Consider the following 19678-nt stretch of genomic DNA (forward strand, 5'->3'; position numbering starts at 1 on the left):
GAGATAAAACAACTGAGAAGCATGGAGGGTTGCAAGCCAACGATTCGATTAGCTAGGGATTCGAACTGTGTGAGGTAGGTAGTGACTGATCCCTGTTGTGTGAGTTTGAAGAGGATCCCGATGGGGTCCTCGTAAGGGGAAGGTGAAAAGCGTGCCTCGAGGGCTTCTAAAAAGGTATCCCAAGTGGTCAGTTGGTGGTTCCGGGTCATCCACTGGAACCACGCTAACGCCGGGCCCTCCATGTAAAAGGAGGCGATCGTGAGGCGCTCGCGGTCGGGGGTGGAGTGGTAGGCGAAGAATTGGGTTATTTTGAAGACCCAACCCGTAGGGTCGGAGCCGTCAAATCTGGGGACGTCCAGTTTCAGTTTTGGGTGATTAATGGTGGGGTTGTTGGAAGTAGGTGTGGGGGAATGGAGTGAGGGAGATGAGTGTGAGGGTGGTGTCTGTTCGAGGTTTGCCACACGGAGGAGTAAATCCTCGAGTTTTTCGGTGACTTGGAGTTGGCTCGAAGCCAGTTTGGAAATGGCATCTTCAATGCGGTCGAGGGCGGAAGGGGAGCGGTCAGACATGGGAGGACGAAATGAAAGCACCAATTTTGTTAAGAACCGAGAAGAGGGAGCCTAGCTTTCGAGACCTAGGTGTCTCCAGGGCGAAGAAGGATGAGAAAAGTGAGTATTATTTTCATTCAATCATTAGATACATCATGTTCTGTTTATATAGCATTTCTGCTCATACAAGTCTAACGATTCATTTTTGCTGGCGTGTAGCCTTGGAGGAAAAAGACAAAGTGATTGGGTCCTAATCCTAACAGAATTCTGACACCTCAGCCGACAAGGTGAATTTGTGAATTTGAGGGTGATTCCCCTGCTGGGTGCCTCCATCTGCTCATTCATTCCACGAAGTCCCGTAGGTAAGAAGGTTTGGTAATGGTCCTTTTTGGTCTTGATTCTTCCGTTTTTGCCCCTTCGTCTGGTGATTCTGCTTTCTTTGGTTCTGTTTCTGCTAATTCTGCTATTTGTTTCTTAATTCTGGTTTCAGCTATATCAGATTTAAACTATAACCTTTTAAAATTCTGTAGCGTTAAAAAATTTGATATTTAATCTGCAGATTAAATCATATCAAATTAGGCTCTTTTACTTTTCCGGTTTGACAGCCATCATAGCATTCTTTGTTATCGTCAGTTGGATATTTGAGAATGTTTAGAATATTTAACTTATATTTAGCATGACTTATGATTAGACTTATATTATAAACATGACATTTATATATTTAATTTGCTTGTTGGATGTAGTTTGATACTGTGAAATCATTTATTAGTACTTCTAAATTTATTACTTTTTATTGATAATAATTTGAAAGTGTATATATATATATATATATATATATATATATATATATATATATATATATATTTATCTATTACGTATTACCTGAATTTGGTTATGTTTTTTTAAAAACAAAATCAACATTAAAAAAACTGTAAAAATCATATGGGTTGTGAAAAACTCCGATATAGAAAAGATATTTCATATATTAATTATAAACAAAATCAATGTAAGAATGAAACTTCCCAACATATCAATTAAAGTCAAAATTGATGTAAAATATTTGGTAAACATTGTTGACATACTTTCAATATCAATTTAAGAAACAATTAATGTAAAAATTAACTTTTCACATCAATTTAAAAATAAATGTTGAAAGTGTTTAACTTCAACCATAACCGTTTGAAAATCGATGCTAAAAGCTTTTGGTTTAAAACCAAAGTTAAACGGTTTTGTTTAGTAGTGTCCTATCCTTTAGGATTTCATGTCATAAATTTCATGACAAGCTTTTTTTTTTTAAATAAATTAAAAACATTCTAATAAAATTAAAATTAAATTTAAAACAACTTATATAAATCATAAATTATTATTTTTATAAGTTTAAATAGTTTTTATATAAATTATTTTAAACATGTTTTAAATATTTTTTAGACATCTAATTGTCTATTTTTTCTTCTTCTGAACTTTAAGAAATTTTTTTGTATAATATTGATGTGATGGTGACAAACTTGTTTCAGAAGTTGACTCTAAACAAATATTGCACGTTATTCTGAAATAATTATTTTATTCAGCAATTCGTATGCTTCTGTTGTTTTTTTTTTTCTTTACCCGAAATCAAATATTTTAAGCCACGTTACCAAATTATTTGTATCCTACGACTTGACGATGTATTCAAAATGATCGGTCAATTCTCATTCCATTCCTTCTTTTTAAAATCACGATTCCGTTTACTACATGTAGCAATTTCATTTCAACGTTGATAACTTTGTTGATAATAGTTAAGGATTTCGGGATTTTGAAATAGACTATGGAAACTAGATTCATAGTTGCATTGAGATTTCTTATTTTACCTGCCTTTAAGTCGATACCGAAAAATATACAGATGATTTTAATATATATATATATATATATATATATATATATATATTAAAAATATTTGTGTCATTAATGTTTATCTCTTTTTTAAACACATGTTAATATAATATTTCTCTTATTGAATTATGGGTACTCTTAAAAAATAACTAATGATATTTTTAGTCTAAAATAATTAATACATAAGATAATATGGATTGAGTCTTATATAAAGAAACAAATAAATTTAAAAAATTGAATCTTATAAATAAGAATAAAATCAATTTTTAAATAGAAAAACTATGGCTCTATATTTAATAAATTTTACATGAATTTCAACTAATAATAAATATTGAATTAGTGGATAGTATGTCTATGAATGTGATGCTACCCGTTTTTTTTTTTTTATTTTTTATTTTTATAGAAAACACAGTGGTTGCTTAATTGGGTGAGTGGGGCTAAAAGGAACTAGAATAAAAATTCCACACTACTTAGCTATTTTTCAAGCAGTTTTATTTCTAAACAAAAAAAAAAAACTGAAACGTAATAATTTTAGCTGTCACAAACACATTCTAAGTGGATGTGTATACAATCCAAAGAAGAAGAAATATGAGATAAGAAGAGAAAAATAAAAAATTGAAAGATGTAATGCGAACAAAAAAGATATAACGTGGGTATAAGATAAATCACATATGAAAAAAAGGGCATTGAAAATGAACTTTAATTATACCTACATTTTGCTGTAGATAGGAATGAGAACGTTGCATAGTTTCCCTACGTATTCTTGGCCAAGTACCATTAATATTCCTTTGTATCGTCAATTTAAAAGATCATCCCAAATTTTATTGTCGAAGGGAGCAGTTTCATTTCTTATCATACCAATAACTTGATATTGCCCTCAATTATCGTTGACTTAAAGTCATAAAATGCTAAGCTTGCTTCATTGCCAACTCAAATCTCATTGGAATTGCTTGTGTAAATAGTTTCTAAATGAACACGCAAACAGAAAATATCAAATCTCACTGACTATATATATGAAGTCCATGTTGTTTTTCCAGGAAAGCAAGCTATGGTCTACATTTCAGTAACGTACTAAAACATCCCAATACACTTTCACTTCTATATTCCTACTTCTCGATCTCTGGTTTCTCCTCTTAAACATGAAGCTTTTCGTGTTTTTTCTTGCATGGGCTATGGCTCTTCTTGCTTCTTCCTTTGCTTCAGCTGCTGTAGTGGAACGCACTTTCAAAGTAATTGATATACTCTTTTGTTCCACTATATAGTAGTGTATTAATATCTTGCATGTATTATGAGTTATAATATTATTGTTAGGTATACTTTTTTATAATATACCTTTTACAACATTTTTTTTTATCTCTCTTTATCACATCATTCATCTAATTTCTCATTTTCTTCTGTTATTTTTCTAACATTTTCTTAGTTGTACAGAAGGATTGTATTATAACTAGAGAATTTCTCTTGTCACCTAGCAATTTACAATAAACAGTTATACACTTGTCTGTTGGCGTTTACTCTTTCTCATATTAAGTGTTGAGACACAAATTTGCCATCTAATTAATATATGTTTTTATAAAACTATAGATTTCTCTTGTAATTTCTCGTATGGAGGGGTGTTCATATTATTGCAATTTCATGTGTTGCAGGTTCAAAACAAGACTATCAAACGCTTGTGCAATGAGCGAGTGATTGTCACGGTTAATGGAACATTCCCTGGGCCAAAGATTAATGTCCGTGAAGGTGACACTGTGATTGTTCATCTATTGAACGAGGGACCCTATAATATCACTATTCATTGGTAAGCCCTCCATACGCATGATTTTAAAATAGCATGAAATCTTTCGTCTACTTATTCTTGATCAAAGTTTGCATGTCAATACTATAAATGAGCATCTCTTCTCTATGGAGGGTCAAAATGTATAATATCCCTACCAAGCTCTATGAACTCAAATACTCTCTTGGACGAGGTGAATCCCACCTAATATGTGGAGCCATCTAAAATTAATTAGACTCTCACATCAAATGAGAATTTTTACCTAATTGCACTACTGATCTTAGAGCCTTAACTTTGAATAAATATGTTTTAAATATCATTTTAGTCCTTTAAAATATTATGGATTTCTTTTTATCAGGTTGTCCTTTATTTTTAAAAGGTTATAATTTAGCCTATGTAAAAAAATTTCTTTTCCATATCATTTTTTTATTAGTTTTTCATTTTTTTTATCTGTTAAGTTTTTAGCACATCTCTTGAAAAATGATAATACTAAATAGGAAACTTCTGATATTTAAAGGAATTAAATAATATTTTTGTAATATTTTAAGGGATTAAATTAAAAATTAAAAACATTTAAAAGGATACTAAAAATATATTTAAACTTTTTGAATATGTATTATGTTACTATTGGTCACCTAATACGACACACCGGTTTGTTGAGTTTTGAGTAAGATATAAGATGAATATGACGGTTTATTTGATCAATCAACATTGTTAGACACTCAAACTTCAGCTTAAGATTTTATGTGAATTATATTCGTTTTTACTGTGCATTGTGTCTAAAATTCTGTTTTAGTATTAATGACTCATTGTGTATGAAATTTTTAACCACACGTGTAGGCATGGGGTGTTTCAGCTGTTTAGTGCATGGGCAGATGGTCCTGAATATGTAACTCAATGCACAATTAGTCCGGGAACTAAGTATACTTATAAATTCAATGTGACACAACAAGAAGGAACCTTATGGTGGCATGCTCATGCATCTGTTTTACGTGCCACTGTTCATGGTGCTTTCATCATTCACCCTCGTTCAGGGCAATTTCCCTTTCCTAAACCTTTCAAGCAAGTTCCCATTATATTAGGTACTGCATGTCTTTTGTTAATTAAGTTTGTTCTGGCTCTTTTTGACGTATTTTCTCTTGCCTTTTTTCATATATATAACAAGTCCTCTACATCTATGAAGGAAGCCTTCCTTATACAATCCCCTGAATATATAATTATAAAATCAGATATTACTACAAAATTAGTCTTCTGAGACAAGATATATCAATTTGTTTTTTTAAATTTAAATATAGGTGATTGGTATGATGCTAATGTTGTGGATGTTGAAACCCAAGCACTGGCCTCCGGTGGTCCTCCAAATGTATCTAATGCTTTCACAATCAACGGCTTGCCTGGCGATCTCTTCAATTGTTCTCGAACTCGTAATGTTTCCTCCTTGTGTTTTAATTGGTTACTGTAGATGCATATAGCATTCATTTTTTGAAATTTACATGAACAACTTTCCTCAGGCCACATAAGTTCTGATGCAAACAATTGAAATCATCTTTCATGCATGTTCAACTTGTCAACATTTGAACTCTTAAAAGTCCAAGGTGTATATTGTTAGAGATTAAGGTTTTAATTAAGTTGCGGTTGTTATTTTGTCACGATTCTTAATATTGTGAGAAATTGTGAGTAAATGTACTAAATGTGGTTGTAGCGAGTTTAAAAATCTTGATATTATTGCTAAAATCATGTTAGGAATGTACTACAAAACCATTCATGAGTCTTCATTTAACCGCTTAAACTTTTGAGATAATTGATTCATGACATATATGAATGCCTTTTTGAACATAATTTAGAGACATTCAAGATGAAGGTGAAGCAAGGAAAGACCTACATGCTACGAATGATCAATGCTGCACTCAATAACCATCTTTTCTTCAAGATAGCAAATCACACTTTCACAGTTGTTGCCTTGGATGCTGCATATACCGACCACTACATCACCGAAATCATTGTCATTGCCCCTGGCCAAACCATTGATGCACTATTCACAGCAAACCAACCCTTAGGTTCATACTATATGGCTGCATCTCCTTATTCTATTGGTGTTCCCGTCATTGACAACACGACGACACGTGGCATTGTCGTTTACGACTATGCACCACCACCATCATCATCAAAACCTTTGATGCCAACCCTACCACCTATAAACGACACAGCAACGGCTCACAAATTCTACAGCAACATAACTGGCAAGGTGGGGGCCCCACACTGGGTTCCTGTGCCAGCCAAAGTGGATGAGCACATGTTCATTACTATTGGATTAAACCTAGACACGTGTGATCCTAAGAATGCCACCAATGCCACGTGTCAGGGTCCATCTGGCCAGAGATTTTCTTCTAGCATGAACAACGAGTCCTTTGTGATTCCTAAGGGGAGAGGGTTCTCTATGTTGGAAGCGTTCTTTAAGAATGTGAGTGGAGTCTACACTGCTGATTTCCCTAACAACCCTCCGGTTATGTTTGACTTCACAAACCCTAATATTAGTTTTAACCCTAACCTTTTGTTTGCACCAAAATCAACCAAATCGAAGAAACTCAAGTTCAATTCAACCGTGGAGATTGTGTTTCAGAATACAGCGATTGTCGGTGTGCAGAACCATCCAATTCACATTCATGGTTTTAGTTTCCATGTTTTGGCTCAAGGGTTTGGAAATTTCAACTCCACCGTAGATTCAACCAAGTTTAATTTGGTGAATCCTCAGCTACGCAACACAATTGCTGTTCCTGTTGGAGGATGGGCTGTCATTAGATTCCAAGCAAACAATCCAGGTATTGATCATTCTCTTTGATTATTTCATTACTGCATCATCAACTAAAGAATAATTAATATATATTCTACTTCACACTTTGTCATTTCACAACTTTTTTATAATTTTTCGTGTATTACTTTACATAATTTACATTTCAACTTCAAAAATAAAATGTGAAACATCATGCAAGTAATTATTATAATATTATTCCGATGTAACCCTACAGCACTAACTAGGATATATACACTTATTTTCTTTTTTATCCTTTTTCCACCTTATTTATTTTCCCTCTTCTATCTTCCTTTTCTTCTACATCATCTATTATAAATATCACTTTCTTTTTCTTTTTTCTTTTCTTTTTATCTCTGTCTTTCATAGAGCCCAAAATGTTATCCCTAATATATTATCTTCATTACTTTTGTAGGGGTATGGTTTGTGCATTGCCATGTGGAAGATCATGTGCCATGGGGACTAGACATGGCTTTTGAGGTTGAGAATGGACCAACTTCTTCAACTTCACTCCCTCCACCACCTGTTGATCTGCCTAAATGTTACGAAGGAGATTTGAGAGTGCAACACCACCAATTCCGATTTTTCTTCTAGTTGTTTTATCAATATATCTAGTACTTAAATTTCATGTTTTGTAGAAAGCCAAAGTGGTTATCTACGCTACGTCGGATAAAATAAATTATCATATACAACTATTTAGGAAAGACAAAGTGAGATAATGTAACTGATAATACAAATCAATGAAATAAATAAGAGTTGTTCAAATTGCTGCAAGAATGAAATAGCCGATGAATTACTCTACCAACAGGATAAAATTTTGAGGGGTAACAAACATGACCTTAAACATGAGTCTAATTCAAATCAAAACCACAAAAAACCGTCAAAACAAATTCTATTATCAACTAAGGAACTTCTAAGCTATAGATGCATCCATAAAGGGTTAATTGGTCCCTAATTTTGGGTAGTCTGCGTAGGCCAAACTTGTTATACTGCTTTGGCCTCTCGATCTGCCTCTAAGTTAAATGGTCAAAAAAGACCATAACCCCTCAACATCATCCCTTAATAAGCGTAGATGCTTGTTGTGATAGACCTTAGCTAGGCCACACAATATAATATCCCACGGTTACTCGATTGTTTTCAGAAACAAAACATTAGAGAGTCCTTAGATATTTTTTCACCGATTAAGATAGTCTCGTGGCATTGGATTCCGTATAGATTTGGTGTTCAACCGGGCACTTTTTTCTCTTGATGGTGTATTGGCTAAAGGGAAAGTTTTATCGGACTGCGGTAAGATCGGCGATTTTGTACGGAACAGAATGTTGGGCGGCAAGAGCCAACATGAGAATAAAGTAAGTGTAGCGGAGATGAGGATGTTGCGGTGGATGTGTGGTAAGACTCGACAGGATAAAATTAGAAACGAAGCTATTAGAGAGAGGGTTGGAGTAGCGCCTATTGTAGAGAAGATGGTGGAAAATAGACTTAGGTGGTTTGGGCATGTAGAGAGAAGACCGGTAGACTCTGTAGTGAGGAGAGTAGACCAGATGGAGAGAAGACAAACAATTCGAGACAGAGGAAGACCTAAAAAGACTATAAGAGAGGTTATCAAAAAGGATCTCGAAATTAATGGTTTGGATAGAAGTATGGTACTTGATAGAACATTATGGCGGAAGTTGATCCATGTAGCCGACCTCACCTCACCTAGTGGGATAAGGCGTTGTTGTTGTTATTGTTGTTGTTGGTGGTGTATTGACCATGGGCTTGCATCCTTGGACTACAGTTACTGAAGGATGAAGGATGCATGCATGTAGAGTGGGAATTCTCTGTTTAAGGGCTTATATTTTTTGTATACACTGATCCTTTGTACATCTTGTACGTACAGATCAGTTTGGAATTTTTTATTGAATGAATATATATTTTGACTTTAAAAAAAAAAAAAAAATAACATCCCACGGTTACTCAAGGAATTTCACACATGCGAAAACGAAGAAATAGAAAATATACATAAAGAAAACACAGCAGTGGGATGAATTAGATGCCTTTTAAATGTTTAATTATTAGTGTGCAACGAGCCAAGGCACACGCGGACGGTGAGTTCTTATAAAAATAATTTGTCTCCAGGTATGGCAAATAAACCCTATCATCATCTGTCGTAGATCACGACGAAGACATCCTTCATGCAGGACATAGCAAACTGCCAAAAGCTGAAGAGGTTAACCAGTAACCATTCCCCTTCCGTTCTGGAGAAGTCCATGATTTGGATCACAGAAACAACAGCTAACCTTTTCTTTTGTTCTTGTGAGTCAATCAATTTAGCATTTTGTCGTACTCATACTCATAGATATTAATAATGATATGTTTATATACCTAATTAAGATTGTAATATTATATATGCTCGCACCTATCTCTTAACAGTTAAAAAAGGGGAATATAATTAATTAAATAAAATTATTATTATTATTATTATTATTATTATTATAAGAGGAGAGTGTGTAGATAGAGCATAAAATAAACTAAGGAGCGTGAGAAAAACATTATTTCATATATGTATACCTCACACTGAAATATTATATATAATGATCAAAGGGGAATGGATAATCTTTTTAAAACGTGATATTATCCAGTTACCAAGAAAACAGATGGGATATATATGTATTATATCCTATTTTTAAATTTTGATGATTTACAAAGTCATATATTATTTGACAATAAGTAACACAGTTTTCATATTTTTTTCGTTCCAATATGAAGTAAAAAATTATATGCCATATTAATTTTAAAGGAGCAATCAAATAAATATGATCTCAAGTCTATATCTGATAAGTAACATGTTAATTACTTCTAATGAAGAAAATGATGGACATGCTATCTCTTCACTAATCATACGAATAAAGTGGTACTCTTCTTATGTTTTTAAAACATATGAAGAGATATCATGCGCCATTACTTGCTCTTTATAGCCTCGCTTTAGAGCTACGTACATAATTAAGTTGAATTATCAATCTGACTTCGTAAAAACAAATAATATTCCTACTATGTAATTATTTATTATTATGAAACAAGTGTATTTTTCTTTATTCATAAAAATTGAAGATATTGCCATAAAATTTACAATAATCTATGCATCCTGGTTAACTAATTAATTGAGTCATACCATCTTAGACTTATGAAAGGAATGCACAAGTACATCAAAATCAAACTCATTTGCATGAACCGTTTTTTGGATAACTAATTCGAATGAACCTAAATAGCATTAATTGAATGTTTAGGTTTGATTTCCTTTAAAAAAATGTTTAGATTGATTAATAACTTTATTTTACAAAGATTTAATACCGCTCCCTAAGATAATATAGTCGGTGGTAACATTTGCATTGAAACTCTTATGTACTATTTAATACTTTGGTCAACTTTCCTCGTCTCTTTTCCTACACGGCTTCCTGTAACTTTTCTCTATTTACTCTCTCTCTCTCTCTCTCTCTCTCTCTCTCTCTCTCTCTCTCTCTATATATATATATATATATATATATATATATATATAGTATTACCTAATACTTTTTTTTATAAAAAAGTTTCCTAATATTTATAAAGAATGTTTTACAAGAAAAATCGTAAATAGAGATAAAGTTAAACATACATCCCAATTTTGGATTGTATTAGTAGAAAGCTGAAGTGAAAGAAAGAAAAAAACAAAGAAAGATAACATTTTAAAAGAATAGAAAAGTGAGATTAAAAATAAGCTAAATGTACGAATTTAGTTACTCGTTATGGCCGAACACATTTGCAAAATGCATACAGCTAAAATTATTTTACTTTATTTTCTTACATTTTGCAAAATATATCAAATATGCGATTAATGATTATACAGTCATGGTGAATAAATAATTCAATTTGATACTTGTTGAGTGTAAAATTATCTTAAGCTTTTGATATCCATAATAATTTTTTCCCTCTAAAAATATTAATCAAAATATGCTTGGTCAGGTAGCACTCCTATATGTGTATCATCAAATATTCATGCATGACAATTTTTTTCGTCGAAGGCCGAAGCGCCATCATTTCTTGTCATTAATTTAATATTTCCAGGCCCACATTATTGATGTCATAGTGTAAATTTTTTTATCTTGCTTCCTCGTCAACTCAATTACAAATCACATTGGAGCTGCTTGTTTAAATAATTCTAAATGGACACGCAAATACAGAAAATGACAAATCTCATGGACTATATATATATGTAGCCTATGTGATAAACTAAAACATCCAAGTAAACTTATTCATAGCAATAGTCTTATCCTATCATTTAGTTTCCCCGCCTAAACATGAAGCTATTCTCGTTTTCTCTAGCATGTGTTTTTGTTTTTGCCCTTCTAGCTTCTTCCCTGGCTTCAGCAGCTATCGTGGAACACATTTTCAAAGTAAATTACTACCCCATTTGATTTCTTTTCTCTCTTCATGGTTGTTTAATTATGTAAGCAACTTAGTGCTGTCTACATAGTTTTTTCTTTCTTTCTCTTTTTTCTTTTGGTGTGTTAATCAACCACTTAAGATCACAACATTAGTCTAACACAACTATCTCAACTCCTCACCTAACAACAGTATGCAGTAAACTTGGCTCTACGTACGTTAGTGTCTAACCTTTCTCATATTAGATATTGAGCCATAAAATTTTAATCTAATATATATACATTATTAAAAACACATTTACGTCTGTAGATTCTTTGTCGAACGAAATTTCGTATGAAGGGATGTTCATACTATTGCAATTTCATGTATTTCACCAATTTCAGGTTCAAAACACGACTATCAAACGTTTTTGCAAGGAGCAAGTGATTGTGACAGTTAATGGACTTTTCCCAGGGCCAACGATAAATGTCCACGAAGGTGGCACTGTAATTGTCCATGTATTGAACGAGGGACCGTATGATATCACTCTTCATTGGTAAACCCTCTTCCATATGTGTATCCTTAGAGAATTCAACAAAATAGCATGAAATATAAGAAATTATCTTCTTAATTAATTAATGGAGCCTAAAAAATGTTTAGCACTAGTACTTACTAGCCCTACCAAGGTCTATAGACTCAAATACCCACATGAATGGCGAAGATTCCTCGTAATTAATATGTGGAGCCATTATAAATTAGCTAGACCCACACACCACCATGATATTAATTGTGCCCTCCCTTATTTAAATAAGATGCCATATCTAGTAGTAGTACTTTTTTGTCCATGGAATATATAATTACTATTTATATCCAGTATATCATAAACCAAGTAACCTAGCTATCTGACCTATTTAGTCGCTTTCCCTATGTCCTCAATTAAAACAATTGGTATTTTAGCAAAACTGGGAAAAAAATTAACAAAGAGTATATTAATTACATTACCTTTTAACCACGCGTTATTTTTTAACTGAGGAGATAAGAAAGAGACAAGAAATTCAGAAAAACAAGAAGAAAGAGACAAGAAATCAGTATATGCTATTTTCTATCGCATTTAAGAAACCAACTTCTTGTTCTTAATTTGGTTTCAAATAAAATTAAGATATGACCATTCATTTGATAAATCATCAATTGCTAGACTTAATTAAACTACTACCAAAGTAAATCATGTGAATATTTATACGCTTTTTTATTTGCAACGCCCACAAAATTATGTTTCATTTAAGTTAATGCATCATTGTAAATGAAATTTTGAACTATGTATGTGTAGGCATGGAGTGTTACAGCTCTTTAGTCCTTGGGCAGACGGTCCTGAATATATAACTCAATGTACAATTAGACCCAGAAGTAAATACACATATAAATTCAACGTGACACAACAAGAAGGAACAGTATGGTGGCATGCTCATGCATCATATTTACGAGCAACAGTTCATGGTGCTTTCATCATTAAGCCTCGTTCAGGCCGATTTCCATTTCCTAAACCGTACAAGCAAATTCCTCTTATATTAGGTATTAGCTGTTTTTTTTTTTTAAAAAAAATGGGTACTTCTATTTCTTTTACACGTATACTTTTAATATTATCAATGAAGGGTCATTCCATTGTTCTACCATAAGAGGTTTCTTCAGTATCTGCGAAGGAAATCTAGCTGATACTATCATCTTGTATAATTGTAAAATCTACAGTTACTTCAAAATGTCGTAATATTTTCATGATAATATTTTCTAATTTAAAAATGCAGGAGATTTGTATAATTCTAGAGTTGAGGATATTACTACTGAAGCACAGGCCAGTGGCGGAGGACCAAACATATCTTACGCCTTTACAATCAATGGTTTGACTAGCGGCCATCTCATGAATTGTACTGAAAATGGTATGTTTAATTACCTCCATTAATTAATAAGTATACCATTTTTTACACCAATACAAAAAATTATTAGTTGTTAGGTTAGATCTCATTAATATAGATTGTGTTTTATAAAATTAAAATATTATTAGTGTAAACAATATATATCTAAACTAATAGTAACATATGTGCTAACATAAAATTAAATTTACTTGTATAAAAAGATATATATACAAATACTCATCCTATTATTAATGTAATACATTACCAATGTGGGTGGGTTGACACGAATATTTAAAGATTATTACAAATTCCTATCTTCTCCATGGGTGTGGGCTCGATCCCCTACCATTGTTTTTTCTTTCTTGGTAGGAAAATTGTATGACACTTCATTAAGAACTAGTTAATCAGTAGCTGCAATCAAATAGATAAATTTGTGGTTCAAGCTTATATTATATAGTAGTTAATCATCTAGATGAACCTTTATTGGTAATCACAACTTATATACATGTCATTGACTTACTCTCCGATAATATTAGGAGTGTATCCTAGTTTTCTAACTTAATTTCTTAATTAAAAAATTAATGTAACATTATTAAATTTTCAAGTAGTCCTTAGATTTTCCAAGTGCCATGAACAATTTCTAGTAGGTCACTTGAATTCAATTTAAACATGCATGTGAATATCATGCTCTGATATTCAACATTAGAACTCTTCTAAATTCATGAATTTAAGGTCTATGTATGTATGACCTTCTGATTATAATTCAGAGACATTTAAGATGAAAGTTAAGCAAGGGAAGATCTACATGCTCCGAATGATCAACGCTGCACTCAATTACGACCTATTCTTCAAGATAGCGAACCACAATTTCACAGTTGTTGCCGTCGATGCCTCCTACACCGACCACTACGTCTCCGACCTCATCGTCATTGCCCCTGGCCAGAGTGTTGACGTGTTATTCACAGCGAATCAACCCACTGGCTCGTACTACATGGTTGCATCTCCTTACGTTGTTGGTCTCGAAGACTTCGACGCCAACGTAGCTCGCGGCACGGTCATTTACGAAAATGCCCCGCCATCGTCAAAGCCCATAATGCCAGTTCTACCCCCCTTCAACGACACGGACACGGCTTATACTAAATTCTACAATGTCATAACTAGCAAAGTGAGGGCCCCACACTGGGTTCCTGTGCCACGTAAGGTGGATGAGCACATGTTCATTACCATTGGGTTCAACCTAGAATTGTGTGATTCCAAGAATCCCAACAACGCCACGTGTAAGGGTCCAAATGGTCACAGATTTTCTGCCAGCATGAACAATGAGTCATTTTCTGTTCCCGCGGGTGTGAAGCTTTCTTTGTTGGAAGCATTCTATAAAAACAAGAGCAGTGTTTACACTAGGGATTTCCCTGACAAGCCTCCGGTTATGTTTGACTTCACGAATCTGAACGACGCTAACAATACGAACCTTCTATTTGCGCCAAAATCAACCAGGGCGAAGAAGCTCAGGTTCAATTCAACGGTGGAGGTTGTGTTTCAGAATACAGCACTTCTTGGGGGCCAAAACCACCCCATGCACATTCATGGGTATAGCTTCCATGTTTTGGCTCAAGGGTTCGGGAATTTCAACAGGAAGGATAGGGCTAAGTTTAATTTGGTGAATCCGCAATTACGCAACACTGTTGGTGTGCCTATGGGAGGATGGACTGTCATCAGGTTCCAAGCAAACAATCCAGGTGTTGATTCTCTTCATTTCTTTAATTTACAGCATCAACTAATGTTTTTTCGTAGTTTGTCATGTCACATTGTTTTATAATTGTACATATCGGTTGTTTTTGGATTAACATTTTTAACAAATACTAATGAAATAATATTCTCTTGTTAAAATCAATTTAATTATGCATAAGTTATTTTGTAAAAAGTTTTCTCATTTAACCTTTTTAAATTTTAATTTATACATGTATAATTTAATTTTAATTTATGAGAGAAGTTTAATTTATTTTAATTATCATCCTTTTTTTTTCTCTTAGTGCTTATTCAAAAAAAATAATTTTCCAAACTTTGCATTAGTTACATTACATTTGATCTACATAAAACAAAAGTCAAGTAGAGTATATATGTTGCAAGTAACTTACTACTATATATTTATAATGCTAAATTCGGATGTTGCCATATCAACTAGCTAGACTAGCTATGGTAACAGACTCTAATGTCTTCATTACTTATAGGGGTTTGGCTTGTGCATTGCCATATGGAAGACCATGTTCCGTGGGGACTAGCCATGATTTTTGAGGTTGAGAACGGACCAACTCCTTCAACTTCAGTCCCTCCACCACCAGCTGATCTTCCTAAATGTTAACCAGGTTGCAGAGTGCAGTACTACTTATGATCAGAAATCAACACCATTTGTCGCGTGCATTTTCTTCTACATGTGTCATAAGTATATCTAGTGGTATCTAATGTTACCAAAAAATGACATCATATTGCCAGCAAAAAATAATTTCTAGTAGAAATGTTTAGGAATTTCAAAGTGAAATGTTGTAACCGATCGACCTTGGAAGTCAATAATATAAATTGGAGTTTATTGTTTTTATGTGTATGAATGAAATAGCAGATTTATTATATAAAAGTTAATTTAGATATTTTTTTAACTAGAACTTAAAAGTATGAAATAACTTAATAAAAATGTAAAATAATTCAAACTCCACATTTAAATTAAAATCAAATTAAATTGTACAAGTTAATTTTTGGTTGGAATGGTAACAGATGGACAGAAAAAAATATTGTGTTTTATGTAACTTTGCTTGTGAGGATACATATTAGGCAAAATTTTCCATTTGGGGTACTTTTAAAAACTATTTTCCCAGATGGGATCCTTTTTAAACATTTTTCAAGAGGGGGTTGTTTTCTACGTAAAATGCATGTAGGCCTTAAGCAAACCGCCGGTGGAACTGGCGAGTTCGCTGTCCGTGAAGAAATCGCCACAGGCAATGGCGATATTGCCATGCATAGGGAACCGCCAGTCAAACTGGCGAGTTCCAGGCAGGAGGGCGTAGGCTACGTTGCAGACTGGTGCAGGCTTGTTGGGAACCGTCATTGGCACTGGCGGGTTGCAGGAGGAACTCGCCAACACTACTGGTGAGCATGCTCCAAAAAATTTTCCGCTATAAAGCAAAACGCGAGGCAGCTGGCTCCCTTATGCATTCCTTTGTTCTCTTTTCATCAGTGCATTCTTTGCCTTCCTTTCTTCTCTGCTGATCCCTCCTTGCAGTGCATTCGTTTTTGCTCTTCTTACAACGGGTTTGTGTTCTTGGTAAGTATTTTGTTAACTAATAATTTTAATGTGTGTGTGTGTGTGTTTTCTTGGTAAGTATTTTGTTAACTAATAATTTTAATGTGTGTGTGTGTGTGTGTGGAATCGGGAACCAGACAAGAAAATTGCATATCCGATGAGCTGTCCCAATTTATCAAGGTCAAGAAGAAATACCAGAGGAAATTATTCCTCTGCTTCAACAATCTGGGTTGTGTGTGTATGTGTGTGTGTGTGTGTGTGTGTGTGTGTGTGTGTGTGTGTGTGTGTGTGGAATCGGGAACCAGACAAAAAAATTGCATATCCGATGAGCTGTCCCAATTTATCAAGGTCAAGAAGAAATACCAGAGGAAATTATTCCTCTGCTTCGACAATCTGGGTTTTATTGGATAATGAAGATGAGCTACCTCAAAATAAATTCGTCATTAATTACTGGCTTGATTGAAAGATGGAGGCCCGAAACCCATACATTTCACATGAGATGCGGAGAGTGTACGATTACTCTTCAATAGGTCTCAGTATTATTAGGTCTACGTGTTGATGGGGCACCATTAATTGGTCAGACTAATCTTGATTGGGCTGAATTATGTGAAGAATTGTTGGGAGTCAGACCACATGAAGGTGAACTTCAAGGCAATGTGGTCAAATTAAGTTGGCTGGCTCACCATTTTTCACAAATAAATATCCCTGGCGGTAACGTAGAACAATTACAAAGGTTTACCCGTGCATGGATCTTCAGATTCATAGGAGGTGTTTTATTTGTTGACAAAAGCAGCAGTAAAGTTTTCCTAAGGTACCTTCAATTTTTACGGGACTTTGAACAGTGCAGCACGTATACATGGGGACCTGCCGTGCTTGCTTATTTATATAGAGAGATGTGCAGTGCCACCGATTACAAAATTAAATCAATCGGAGGTATGTGCATCTTAATCCAAATGTGGGCATGGGAACGTTGCACGACTTTGGCTCCAAAGAGGACTCCTCCTGTAATAGAAAATAAACCACTCGGACACAGGTTAGTTGTTTAAAAAAAATTCATTTGAAAATAATCAATAATATAACGTGTCGCCACTAATTATTTCATATTTTTTTTGTAGGTGGCTGCGACGTGGAAATCAACATATTAGCAATGATGATCTTATAGTTTTTCGTCGCAAATTGGATATTATGAAACGACATGAGGTAAGAAGATCATTATGTATTCGTTAAATAATAAATAAAATGTCATGTTTAAGTCAAAATTAACAATTGTGCATTTTCTGTGGGAGCCTTACACAGTAACTGTTATGTCAATATTGCCTCCCATTTGTTTGGTTGGTAGTGTGGCGTGGTGCGCAGTGGTGTCACTCATTTGTTTCCATGTTGTAGAGTGGCACCAACCCGATAGAGTGTTGCAACTATTTGGAATGCAACAACCTATTCCGGAGTCTCCTTCGCAACCACAGAATATCCATGGGCTAATGCTGAAAGGCAAACAAGATGAAAATTGGTTCCAGCCGTTGACCCCAATGATCAGTCAGTGGAATAATCGAGCTGAGTTTAGGGTCGACATTTATCCTCGACATGAGGGCCTATTGAGTTTTAACTCCGATTACATGGTCTGGTATAGGCGAAAAACAAAGATGTTTGTCGACCCAAACAATGCAAACACAGCTACATTGGTATTTATTTCTTTTTAAATATTTAACTTCAATTTATTTTTTAAAGCATCGACATTAATTTCCTGACCCTAATAATTGCAGGGTGAAGTTGCGGAGACATTGCAGTATATGGTGTCACCACAAGGGCGGAACACATGGACAGTAGATGATCTCGTGCCTTATGTGGAGAAGATAACGATTTTATCCGAAGAGCAAGAGAGGATCACTGAGCCTGTGGCACATGGTCCAGCATCAGAGCGTCGATTTCCCCCACAACAGTTTCACATGCTTCAGTCAAGTGTTGAAACTCGAGGTTTTGACAGACGAAGAGAGATTGTTCAAGCGGAAGATTTTTCCCAACAAATGGAGCAGCGTGGCCATGGAATGTATTACATGCCACCAACGTTTTCTCAGTATCCTTCGCAGATGTATCAGTATCCTTTCGAAGGTCATGACACTGATATGTCTGCAAGCGAACATTCGTTTGGTGGTGTTGCGGAAACACATCCTCATTTTTCATGGCTGACCATGACCCCTTCGCAACAACATGATGCCCCAATGGCAACACCTAATGCCCCATTAGCTCCGCAATGGAATGTACCCGGAGCAATACCTGATATGGGTGACTTATTAGGTGTTGATTTGCGTCACGAGTTTTCTGCTGAGGCTGAGCAACAAGGGCGGCGACAGCGCGCAAGAAGAAATTCTGATCGTCAAGCCCGAAGGTGGGATCGACCATGTGACACATCCTCACGCCATCACGGACACCATAATGACTGATTTTGATGTCTCTATTTAAAATTTTTGTTGTATCTTTGTAATTTGAATTTCACACTTAATTTATGGTATCTCATACTACTTGTTATGGAATTTGTTATGGAACTCCGTTTTCAATGACTATTTGTTATGTGTTATGGAATCACCATCACGGACACCATAATGACTATTTTTATGTCGCGTATCAAACTAGAATAATAAATAAAGTTATAAAGAAAAATTAAAGTAGACAAATGAAAATAAGTAATGGTACTAACTAACGACAAACACCAATTTCAACTTCTAAATGTAATTTTATTTCATTACATGCATCAGTCTGGAGTTTTTCCACCAACCTATTTGCTCAAATTATAAGGTTTATCATCAGACATTGCATAGATTTAAACGGAAGGCTTAGGGTTTAATGTTTTGTTTTTAGGATTTGAGGTTGACGGTTTAGGGTTATAGTTTAGTTTATAGCTTATGGCTTAGGGATTAGGGGTTAGGTTTAGGGCTTAGGGTTTAGTGTTTAGTGTTTAGGGTTAGGGCTTAGGGTTTAGGGTTTAAGACTAAGGGTTAGGTTTTAGGGTTTAAGGGTTATGGTTTATGGTTTAGGGTTTATGGGTTAGGAGTTAGGGTTTAGGGTTAGGGCTTAGGGTTTAAGACTAAGGGTTAGGTTTTAGTGTTTAAT

The 19678-nt window shown here is 34.4% G+C and overlaps 2 protein-coding genes across 2 annotated transcripts; both read left to right on the forward strand.

Moving 5' to 3' along the window:
- Positions 1-3473: 3473 nt before the first annotated feature.
- On the forward strand, positions 3474-7763 carry LOC114419003 (laccase-7-like). Its single transcript, XM_028384576.1, has 6 exons — positions 3474-3646; positions 4061-4212; positions 5029-5270; positions 5484-5612; positions 6033-7007; positions 7413-7763. The coding sequence occupies exons 1-6, from the start codon at positions 3557-3559 to the stop codon at positions 7589-7591; spliced, it is 1767 nt and encodes a 588-aa protein (XP_028240377.1). The 5' UTR covers positions 3474-3556; the 3' UTR covers positions 7592-7763.
- Positions 7764-11249: 3486 nt separating this feature from the next.
- On the forward strand, positions 11250-15880 carry LOC114419004 (laccase-7-like). The gene is made up of 6 exons (XM_028384577.1): positions 11250-11406; positions 11779-11930; positions 12702-12943; positions 13174-13305; positions 14049-15017; positions 15510-15880. The coding sequence occupies exons 1-6, from the start codon at positions 11311-11313 to the stop codon at positions 15638-15640; spliced, it is 1722 nt and encodes a 573-aa protein (XP_028240378.1). The 5' UTR covers positions 11250-11310; the 3' UTR covers positions 15641-15880.
- Positions 15881-19678: the final 3798 nt, after the last annotated feature.

Source organism: Glycine soja, chromosome 7, assembly GCF_004193775.1.
Source record: "Glycine soja cultivar W05 chromosome 7, ASM419377v2, whole genome shotgun sequence".
NCBI lineage: Eukaryota > Viridiplantae > Streptophyta > Magnoliopsida > Fabales > Fabaceae > Glycine > Glycine soja.

Coding starts and splice junctions, on each gene's coding strand:
- LOC114419003 (XM_028384576.1), top strand. CDS start 3,557: ATGAAGCTTTTCGTGTTTTTTCTTGCATGGGCTATGGCTCTTCTTGCT. Junction 4,213..5,028: donor TATAATATCACTATTCATTG/GTAAGCCCTCCA, acceptor CCACACGTGTAG/GCATGGGGTGTTTCAGCTGT. Junction 5,271..5,483: donor GCAAGTTCCCATTATATTAG/GTACTGCATGTC, acceptor ATTTAAATATAG/GTGATTGGTATGATGCTAAT.
- LOC114419004 (XM_028384577.1), top strand. CDS start 11,311: ATGAAGCTATTCTCGTTTTCTCTAGCATGTGTTTTTGTTTTTGCCCTT. Junction 11,407..11,778: donor TCGTGGAACACATTTTCAAA/GTAAATTACTAC, acceptor CACCAATTTCAG/GTTCAAAACACGACTATCAA. Junction 15,018..15,509: donor GTTCCAAGCAAACAATCCAG/GTGTTGATTCTC, acceptor CATTACTTATAG/GGGTTTGGCTTGTGCATTGC.